The sequence below is a fragment of the Gossypium hirsutum genome, chromosome D07, assembly GCF_007990345.1.
Source record: "Gossypium hirsutum isolate 1008001.06 chromosome D07, Gossypium_hirsutum_v2.1, whole genome shotgun sequence".
NCBI lineage: Eukaryota > Viridiplantae > Streptophyta > Magnoliopsida > Malvales > Malvaceae > Gossypium > Gossypium hirsutum.
Window position 1 is genome coordinate 47,137,690 of NC_053443.1, and position 11,636 is coordinate 47,149,325.

An 11,636-nucleotide genomic window follows, 5' to 3' on the forward strand; every position below is an offset into this window, starting at 1 on the left:
AAACATGGTATAGTCCACCAAAGCTCTTGTACAAATACATCGCAACAAAAAAGGATTGCAAAAAGAAAAAATCGACATCTTTTGGAAGTAACTAGAGCCTTGTTGTTCACTAGTCAGGTACCACATTATCTTTGGGGTGAAGCCTTGTTAACAGCTGCATATCTTATTAATAGAATGTCTAGTAAAACTCTAAACTATAAAACTCCTTTCAGTCTCTTTAAAGATAACTTTCCTTACTCTAAATTGATCACAGATTTATCCCTCCGAGTTTTTAAGTGTAGTGTTTTATTTCATCTTCACAACCAAGGTAAACTAGATCCTAGAGCAAAAAAATACGTCTTTATTGGCTATGCTTCTAATAAAAAGGGTTACAAATGTTATGATCTAATTTATAGGAAGATAATTCTTACCATGGATGTCACATTTGTTGAAACACAATCTTACTTTGATTCTAATCTTCAGGGAGGGAATTATAGTAAGAAAGATTCTATAATTGATCAAGAAAACACTAGGAATATACAACATAGGGATTCTAATAATAGGGAAGGTGAATTTATGATTAACATAGAAATTAATGATGTTAATGTTGTTAATGAAAAAGAGTATGACGATGTAGAGTCTGATCATGAGAATAAAGAATAAACAAAGGAGTTAATTATTTACTCAAGAAGAAATCAAAATCAAGAAAGTGGAATCCACCAGATTCATTACTAAGAATCCGACCCGCAAGATCTTGCCAAAAGTCCAGGTAAAGCTCATAATCCAACCAATGAATTTTCTGATTTAGATATTTCAATTGCTAAAAGAAAAGGAGTTAGAAATGTTGTCACATATCCCATGTCTAACTTTGTGTCCTATAAAGCCTTGTCTTCAACATTCTCAACCTTTGTTACGTGTCTCGATACTGTGAACATACCCAAAAATGTGAAAGCTACTTTACAAGTTCCTGAGTGGGAGGAAGCTATTTTAGAGGAGATGCGCGCTCTTAAAAAAATAGGTACATGAGAAACAGTGGAATTACCTGTAGAGAAAAAACTGTAGGCTGTAAATGGGTGTTGACAACCAAATTTAGACTGGATAGATCTTTAGATAGATACAAAACCCGACTAGTGGCTAAAGGGTACACTCCAACATACAGGATAGATTATCTTGAAACATTTACTCCAGCAGCCAAATTAAATTCTGTTAGAGTTCTTTTATCAATTGCTATTAATCTTGATTGGTCCTTACAGTAGCTAGATATGAAAAATGCTTTCCTAAATGGGAAACTTGAAGAAGAATTTTACATGAATCCTCCTCCATGTTTTGAAGAAAAATTTAGAACTCGATTATGTAAGCTCAAGAAACCTTTGTATGGTCTAAAGCAGTCTCCTCAAGCTTGGTTTGAACTGTTCAATCAAGTTGTTAAAAAACAAGGTTACTCACAAGGGCAAGCTAATCACATAATGTTTTATCAATACTCACAAAGAGGTAGAATAGTAGTAATTATAGTTTATATCGATGATATCATTCTTACAGAAGATGATTTAGATGAAATAAGGTGTCTCAAGAAGCATCTAGCATTGGAGTTTGAGATTAAAGACTTGGGTCCTTTGAAATACTTTCTTGGAATGGAAGTTGCTCGATCAAAGAAGAGTCTTGTCATCTCTCAGAAAAAATATATAATTGATCTTTTAAAATAGGCTGGGATGAGTGGTTGCCACCCAGCTGACACACCAATCGATTCAAATGTAAAATTCAGAAATAAAGGTCAATTAGTTGATAAAGGGCAATACCAAAGATTAGTCGGTAAGTTAATTTACTTATCATATATAAGGCCAGACATAGCTTTTGTAGTGAGCTTAGTAAGTCAATTTATGCACTCCCCAATAGAGGAACATGAAGAAGCAATGTTTTGGATTCAGATATACTTGAAGAGTTCACTTGGAAATGACTTCTTCTTCAAGAAATCCAAACAAAGAGGAATTGAAGCTTATACAAATGTAGACTGGGCAGGCTCAATAACAGATAGAAGATCCACATTAGGATACTGTACATTTGTTTTGGGAAACCTTGTGAAGTAGCGAAGCAAAAAACAAAATGTTATAGCAAGAAGTAGTGCAGAGGCTGAGTTTAGATCAATGGCTCAAGGAATTTGTAAAATGATGTGGTTAAAAGGAATTATAGAAGAGCTAAGGAAACCAATAACTTCACCAATGAAGTTGTACTATGATAGCAAAACTGCCATTAGTATTGCTCACAACCCAGTCCAGCATGACAAAACTAAACATGTTGAGATTGATAGACAATTTATCAATGAGAAGATTGAAGAAGGCCAAGTGTGCATGTCGTTTGTTCCTTCAAAACAACAAATTGTTGACATGCTCACCAAAGGGCTCTCTAAGACAAGCTTTGATTTTCTTGTAAGCAAGTTGGGCATGATTGATATATATGCACCAACTTGAGGGTGTTGAAATATGTGAAACCCATATATTTTAGGATATATTTTAAAGTTATTTAGGTAGATAAATCTTATTTAGGTAGATAAATCTTAGAATAAATCATTTGAGATATTCTAGGAATATTTTATTTTATCTTTTAATAGTTTATTAGAATAAGGGAAGTATTTCCCCTATTAGGTTATGACTCTTTTCTCTATTTAAATTTAGTAGTTTATTTAATAAAAGACAGAACAATTTTATTAAATGCTCTCTTGAAAACTTTCAAGAACTTGGCATATAGCAGAATTTGTTTGATGGTATCCAACAATGGTATGTTGATCTCGACGTTTCTGAATGTTTCGAGGATCTCTTTTTCCTCCTTACCTCTTCGATATTGGTTCAATCATCTTGGAAACGGAGGTTGAATTATGGGCAGTGGAGTTTTCGTTCAGACCTGTCCATCGTTCTTTTGCTTTTTCTAGGCAGAATCTTGATCAAGATTCCTACCAGGATTTGGTTCCAGTACTTTTCCACTTCACAACGTCACTGCATTTGCGTGTTGTCTTGGGTTAGGTTCCATTTGTGACAGCATCTTTCTTTGTGAGTTCATTTTTCTTAATTGATGTGGTCAATTATCTTATAGACATCTCAATTTTCTGTTGCAAATCAAGCATATTAGCTGCTAATTTATTAACCATGGTTTCTAAAGAGGTACTTGAATCTCGCGGCTGTTGTGGAAAACGATTTTGGTATGGCTGGTTATACTGCAGGTTTGCCCCATAACTCAAGTTAGGATAGTCTTTCCATCCTGGGTTATATGTATTTGCATATGGGTTATATCGCCTTTGGGGCAGTCTAGGAAAGTTCCCCACAACATCTAAATGGGTCATAGTATCGTCACACAAACTAGGGCATGCATCAGTTGTATGTTCGGGTGTTGCACAAATTTCGCACAATCGGGTTAGTCCTATTTTTACTGCAAAAAGAGAATTCATGATATTAGTAAGTCGATCAAATTTATCTTCTAAAGCTAAAATACTTAGCTGGTGAACCCCTCTGGTGGGTTCAGGATTGGCTCGAGATTGCTGAGTATTTGCAGCCATCGTGGAAATCAAGTCCCTTGCCTGTTGGGGAGTCATGTTGACTAGTGTTCCTCCACTGACAGCATCCACCATATTCATCTCTATGGGATTTAAGCCCTTATAGAAGTATTGGAGTAGAGATTGTTCTGTTATCCCATGTTGTGGGCAACTTGCACAGAATTTCTTGAATTGCTCCCTATAGTCGTAAAGAGACTCCACATCTTTTTGCCTTATCCCAACAATCTCCCTCCTTAACTCAGCTGCACGTGATGCTGGAAAAAACCTTTTAAGAAACAAATGGGAAATATCAGTCCAAGTTATAATAGATCCAGGAGGTAGGTAAAACAATCATTCCCTAACAGAATCTACTAGGAAGAAAGGGAAAGCACCCAATTTGATTTGATCCTCAGTTACGCCTTGAGGTTTCATACTAAAACAAACCATATGAAACTTTTTTAGATGTTTATGTGAATTTTCATTTTGTAATCCGTGAAAAGTCAACAGTAACTAGATTAATCCTGACTTCAGTTCAAAATTAGAATCCATAGTAGGATACGCAATGCATAACGGCAGTTGTTCTGCAAGAGCTTTGGTCAATTGCTGAATCGTTTGAGCCATAGGTTGATGTGCTAGATTCGGGTTTTCGTTAACCCTAGCATTAAGCATTTCTTCTGGTGGATGACTCTTATTCTTTCGTTTTCTAGTGTTTGAGTAGAGTTTTCATTAACCCTAGACTTAACTTCATCACCTGTTTTTATTTCTGACGATGGGTTCTCTGAGTCCCTACCACTTCCGACTGCTTTTTACGTAGCTTTGTTTCATTGCAATTAGCTCTCGCAATCTTTTCTATTTCTCAATCAAACACAAGAATTCCTAGAGCATATCTGGTCATAAGAAAGAAAGAAACAAGATTAGAACGTTATCAATCCCCAGCAACGGTGCCAAAATTTGGTGTGTCGTTGGAAGCACAAAAAATAATTTATCCCTATAAAATAACAAAAAGAATAGTATAAGGGAAGTAGGGTCAAATCTTCAGAGACTAGATTTGTACAACTTCTTGTTCCTTGAGATCCCGGGCACAATTGTGCCCATGAAAAACGGTGTACCTAAAAAAAATAGAAAAGACAGAATTAAAAATATGGACGAATTGAGATTGTATAAATTGAAATTGAAATTGTAAAACTAAACAGAATAGAGAGAAGGGGTTCTTCGATTTGAGGGGTACCAGCCTCCAGTTATCTCGATCCTCCTTGAGTTCAATCCTAGGCTTTTAGGTGATCATTCTCATGAAAAAATAAGCCAGTTATAGTGGAAGATGACACCTACGACCACTAACTCCACTTAGATTTTAGACTTATGATTTAGAGGAACCTGACTCTAGCCAACCGTCACTTTTGTGGGGTTGTCTTACACTAAATCATCATTTCTCAATTGTGAATTCCATGCCATTTTGTCTTTTGGGCTCGACAACCACTAACGCAGTAAGCTAACAAAACGACTGTGCAACCTTCCCAAAACATACAAAGCGGCCGCCTTTGCACAAGATGGAAAAATCACTTTTGGAAGGATATGGGCGGAAGCGTCAGTCCCGTAATACGGAGAAACGATAAATACTCGTTGAGAAGGCTAGGTGTCGATTCTAAGCCTCATGAACCTTTTTTATGGAATCTCAAAAACCTTTGGCTAGATGAGTTTAGTAGCTCATGCTTTTCGGGAAAAAAGAAATAAGTTTAATCAAATATAATTTTATTGAATAATAAAAGGAACAAAGCTAAAAGCTTTAGGGAGACTGAATTTTTACAGAAAAGATGAATGCAAATTTGTGTCACTCCATCCCCTATTTATAGTACATAGAAAACCTAGTTTGTTCCTATTTAAACTGTAAAAGATAAATAAAGATAAAAGTTGAAATTAAATCTAAATAATCCTAACAATAATCCTAATAAAATTTTTGCCCCCAAGTCTTTCACACTTTGTATTTTTAGCACCACTTCTTTCCTATTTCGCATGATGGCCCATTTTATTTTTAAATTGATGTTTTTTGCCCCCAAATTTCCTTTTGCCTTCAACTTAGTCCCTACAAGATAAAAAACCATAAAAAGCACAAATTAGTAGAATCATACTCAAAATATATATGCAATTAACATATAAAAGTATGTCATTTTAGAGTATTATCAAAGCCCTAGCATTAATATGAAAAGATATAATATTCTTTTGTAGTGGATGCAATAACCTTTAGATATATTATTAAATTGATAGTTCATAAAAGATTTAATTTGCGTCTAATGGTTGTTGTTGCAACCTTTTATGAATCACTATATAGTAAATTTTATATTAAAATCCTTGAAGGATTTAGAATGCTAGAAGCATATTGAAATTTTTGGGAAATTGTTCATTTATATGAATTGAAATAATTTGAAAATATGTGGTAAATTTGACATAGTGAATAGTAGTTGAAGGAGGATTATAAAATGATCCAAAATATTTATTTGTGTATTTATAGAAGAATCATGATTAAAGTTTGCTATGATTATTGTTGAAACTCCTGAAGAGATCAAAATTTATATCCCCCAAAATTTTCCCTCACTCGTAACTTTCAAAAGAATGTTGATATAAATGCTTAGCAAATATGTTCAAATGGTCATTTTAAAAGCTAGTATTCAAGATTGAATACATAAAATATGAGAAAGTATGTGATGTTTTCATAAGGGGGAATATATATGCGTTGTACTTTTTTTCCCTTAACCGAGGTTTTGTCCCATTGAGTTTTCCTTGTAAGGTTTTTAATGAGGCAATATATTATTCATATTATAGATATGCGAACTCTTTTTCCTTCACTAAATTTTTTTTTCCACAAGGTTTTTTATCTTAGTAAGGTTTTAACGATACATATTATCTACAAATGGACATGCAAGGGGGTGTTATGAATATCTTATTAAGTGGATGTCCATTAAGATCAAGATAAGTTTCGATGTACTTTAAATTCTAATAGTAATTAGAAGTAGATCTCTACTTCATTTATACTTCTTATGCCTATAAATATTATGCCTATAAATAGAGACTTTGGAGAAGCTTTGTAAATATTCTGATTGATCAATAAAATACGTTCTCCCTTTGCTCTCCCATTCTCTTTGTTCTTTATTCTCTCTCTTTTATTTTATAACACTTTTAAATATACTTTTTAGAGTTTTTAAATTTTTGTTTTTGAATTATTAAGTAAAATTAAATTGACAAAATATGTAACAACTGAGGGGTAAATCTGTTGATTTTTTAGAATTGTGACTAAATTAATAGAATCTGTAAATATTTGAGGGATAACTTTGCTATTATGCCAATAAAAAAAGGTCGCCACTAGAGATTTAACTGAGTCACTTAAATATTAAATTTCAATAATGTTAGTGACTAAAATAAAAAATTTTAACTTAAGTGACCAAAACAGAAACACGCTATAATTAGATGACTATTTTTATAATTTACCCAAAAAAAAATTTCAAGTTGCAACCTCACCAATGGTTAATTTACCTAAATAATTTTAAAAAATTAAATATTGAAATAGGTTGTTAGCTAGATTATATACGAAAATGATATTTTTTTGGGGTCGCGCCTATCTGACAGGTGCGAGTACTTTTTTATATTAAAATATTTTTTTGTTTTTTTTAAATATTATTTTATTGATGGCGCCTTTTTTATAGGCGCCACTGCTTATATTTTTTCCCCAGATCAGTATATACCCGTGTAGAGATACGAAAATGGTATGGGGTAGGTGGCGCTTATCTGGTAGGCGCGATTGGTGGAGCCTATCTGACTGGCACGACTGGTTGAACAAAATAACTATATTACATTACTAAAAACTCACAACCTATTTGACAGGCGCAACTGGTTGAACAAAATAACTATAAATTTTTTTAAAAAAAAATTACATTACTAAAACCTCACAAAACACAACAATTTATAATAAATTACTAACAAAATATTTAACTAAATAATTTTACATTACTAAAAACTCACCAAATACTAAACTAAACACAACAATTTATAACAGAATCCTAAATTACTAATAAATTAATTTTAAAATAATTACAAACACAACAATTTATAACATAATCCTAAATTACTAACAAATTAATTTTAAAATAATTATAAAAAAAACAAAAAAAATATATTCATACAAAATATTAACCCAAAACCATAAACACTAAACATAAACAATTTATAAATAATAATTAATAACAAAAAAATATTTTTGTACGGGGCAGAGGGGCGCAGGGGGGAGGCAGTGGCGCCTACCTGTCAGGCGCCACCGGTGGTGCCTATCTGACAGGCGCAGCTGGTCTCGGGTATTTTTAACCCGTATTTTGACCCGTTGACTGTATTTTAACATGTATATATATTTAAATATTTCTAATAAAAATAAAATAATAATATTTTATTTAAAGTAAAAATAATATTTTATTATAAAAAAAGTGATTGCACCTGTCAAATAGGCACAACCCAAAAAAATATACTATTTTCATATATAATCCAACTAACAATCTATTTTAATATTTAATTTTTTTATATTATTTAGGTAAATTAACGCAGCCGAATTTATGAACAGCTCAAACCTGCATCAAATGCCAACATTTTGTTATCAATTCCAAATTCATTAGTCAAAGTTAAAATGATTGTACAAATAATTCCTCAATTTCCACCATTTCAATATATATTAGATTATAATTTATGTAAAAAAAATATTTGTTAAATATTTATGTGAGGCATGATAGACAAAAAAAAATATACATTTATATGAGGATGATAGACAAAAAATATATATTTATATGAGGATTTAGTTATATAATAAAGTTGAGTGTTTAAAAATTATAGTAATTTAAGTTTAAATTTTATTATGTATCAATTTGTTATTGATTTTATTTTATGAAAACATAAAAATTAATAATACTTTGAAAATTAATGTACTGAATGGGTCAAAATTAATGTGGATGGGTCGATGTCGATAAGTAAATTAAGGGCTGCTATTGGTGGAGTAATAAGAGGTCCAACTGGATGTTGGATGGTAGGTTTTGAAATGGTTATGAGATGGTAGACATTTTTCAAATTGAGTCATTGTCAATGTTGAAAGGATTGAAATTAGCTTGATCATGGGGTTTTCGAAAGGTAAAGATTGAAAGTGATAATGCTCTACTAATTGATACTCTGCGCAATGGATTAGTTGCGGTTAGTAATATAGCCGAAGTTAGAATGATTCGTGAATGGTTCTATAAGAGTTGGGAGGTGAAAATGCCGACATATTTTGAGAGATAGCAACAAGGTTGTTGATTGCATAACTAAGGAGACAGGAGGTATGATGAATCAGTTAGTTGTTCTTGATGACCTGCCACAGAATATGAGACACATATTGGAAAATGATATCCAACATACGCTACATTCAAAAATAGAATATGTTGAGGCTTTATAATTTTAGTTAATTGCTTATGCTTTATTTTCTACCAAAAAAATACCTTAAAAATAATATAATTTATTTTGTATGAAAAAATTAATTTTTTTAATTAAATTTGTCTACTAAATTAATATTAGATAAACTCGAGACACCAACTCAAGTAAAGATTTTAAGTATAGTATAAATATATATAGATTTAGATATAGAAATAGAGATATTATTTTATCCGTCATCAATGAAACCTTACTATGAATAAAATAATTATGCCTGATTAAATTAAAAAATTAGATGGAGTAAAAACAATAGAAATAAACTAATATATATATATATAAATGACATCCTCCTACTAATTAGACATGGAAAATAGCAGAAATCATGATGAAAAGGCAAGGGCCATTGGGGTTGTAGAGGAAAAGAGTGGTGTCAATATGAGGGCACTAATGGACCCAATTGCATTAATTGATAATGACTTGTTTGTTCCTTTGCACGTTGCTGCTGTTGTTTTAGTTTTTATTCATTTATTTCGCTTATAAGTACAATTAACTAACATAATTCGTAAAAGCAAATGGAGAAAATGTAAGTATGACTTGTTTTGATTAATCATTTACACCAAATCTAAAAGGCAATAGATATTTTCTCACTAATTGATTTCATTTGGATAAACACCACACTAGCCCTCTAACTTATGCCTTTCACTTTCTTCCTTTTCATTATTGTTTCGTTTTTCTATTTTAATATATATGTATATATATATATATATCCCTACACGTGTCGAAGTTATGATATAAACTTGTGCCATATTTGTAGATAGTGTTGTTAAATTGATATTTACTGCTATGGATTTATTATGTTTCAGGGTTAATTATTATTTTTTTTGTTAAATTATAGAGTAAATATTTGAATTTTAAAATGTACTTTAAGCAAGATTTTTAAAACTGAATTGGTGGTCAAATAGGTCATGTCACTGATTTGTACGATTTGATCAAATAAATCATAAAAAAGAATTCGACTCAATCCATTTTTAGCCCGGTTCAATCAGTTCGTACTAGTTCTCGACTCAACTGGTTTAATGCCTCTCTCCGGATCGATGCCCTAGCTAATTCGGTTCGATTCAAACAACCATGACTTTAAGTCTCTACACTTTGTAAATTTTAAATTTAGTCCTCCTACTTTTATTTTCAAGAATTTAATCCCTCTACTTTTCGAATTTAAAAATCTACTTTCAAAAATTGTATATAACCACATAACATTTTAATTGAAAAGTTAACTATATTAACTATTTAAACTAATAAATAACATTATAAAAATATAAAGAAAAAATTATGTTAAAAATTAAAGTATAAAGATTAAATCTCAATTTTTTTTGATGAAAATATAAACAAATTACATCAAATTATATTTCTCAAAAGAAACATGCACTTTGTCTTATTCTAGCGCCTCTAAAACTGCATTGAAAGCATTATCAAAGACTTGTAAGCTTGAGTGCCATGCTAAACTTAGCTTAGCCAATTGATCTGCAATTGTGTTATCTTCTCTGGGTATATACCTAATTCGCCACTGTCCTACTGACCTCATAATCCGTTGGACCCTTCTAAGTATAGTGATACCTGAATCCTCCAACCCATTATCAGTCAAGGCTTGAACCACATCCAACTTATCTGTCTGAATCATGGCCTGTTTATAACCCTTGCTGAGCATAATGAGTAGTCCATCTAGAATACCCCAAAGTTCAGCCTCAAAAGATGTGCATTTACCTAGATATCAATTGAACCCCAAGATCTAATTTCCAGACTAGTAACATAATACCCTACCAGTTGATATATTTCTCGTGGATCTAGCCACTGTGCCCATTAATGAATAAATGAACCCACGTTTCATCAAAAGTCGCTCGACCGCCAGAATTCAGAGTGTTCTTCTGGTATCTATTGTGAATTAACTCATAATGCTTGAACCTAATTGAGAGAAGCTTTTACAATTTCACTTGCCGACTAGGTAACCTTTTGGAATATGAAAAATTAAATCTCAATTTTAAACATATTAGAAAGACCAAAATTGAAAATTAATTATTGTTATAAAATTAAAAATTAATTATTGTTATAAAATGAAAATAAAAAACAGAAGTCAAGTGGGTGTGCCACGTGTCAGCATGAGGTATATATAAATTTTTAGTATATTTTAAGGATTAAAACTAAAATTATACCATTATTTTAAAAAATATATTAAAAAGAGAGAGCGCTTTATCTGATGACAGATGTAAAAAGAAGGCATAATTTAGACACTATTTTAATATATAGTTATAGATTATTTAATATTTGATGTAATCATTATTTTTTTTAATGACTAAAGCCATATAAGTAAAAAAAAAAAAACATATTTTTCCTTAGTTGACAGGCTTGACGTTGTCTGCATTACAACAAACATTTGATCCGCTTACATTTCTTTTTCATTTTAGTTTAGTTTGATAAAACAATTAATTGTAAATATTTTACTTCGAATTATATTTATTAATAAAAATATGTTGGTTTATTTGGTTTCAACAATCAAATTCAACTACTGATACATTAAATCTACTTGAATCCATTTTTTTTCAACCAAAATGAAAATAAACTAAAATACAATTAAATCAATTTAGTTGAATTGGATTTAATCGATTAGGTAATGTTTTGCATAAATTAGGGCAATTGTTGGATGTAAAAG

The 11,636-nt window shown here is 31.3% G+C and overlaps 1 protein-coding gene across 1 annotated transcript; it reads right to left on the reverse strand.

Moving 5' to 3' along the window:
- Window positions 1-3,052: 3,052 nt before the first annotated feature.
- Window positions 3,053-10,610, reverse strand: LOC107956220 (uncharacterized). Its single transcript, XM_016891942.1, has 2 exons — window positions 10,510-10,610; window positions 3,053-3,785 (listed from the first exon to the last, which is right to left on the reverse strand). The coding sequence occupies exons 1-2, from the start codon at window positions 10,608-10,610 to the stop codon at window positions 3,053-3,055; spliced, it is 834 nt and encodes a 277-aa protein (XP_016747431.1).
- Window positions 10,611-11,636: the final 1,026 nt, after the last annotated feature.

Coding starts and splice junctions, on each gene's coding strand:
- LOC107956220 (XM_016891942.1), bottom strand. CDS start 10,610: ATGATTCAGACAGATAAGTTGGATGTGGTTCAAGCCTTGACTGATAAT. Junction 3,786..10,509: donor AGGGTCCAACGGATTATGAG/GTCAGTAGGACA, acceptor GTTTCTTAAAAG/GTTTTTTCCAGCATCACGTG.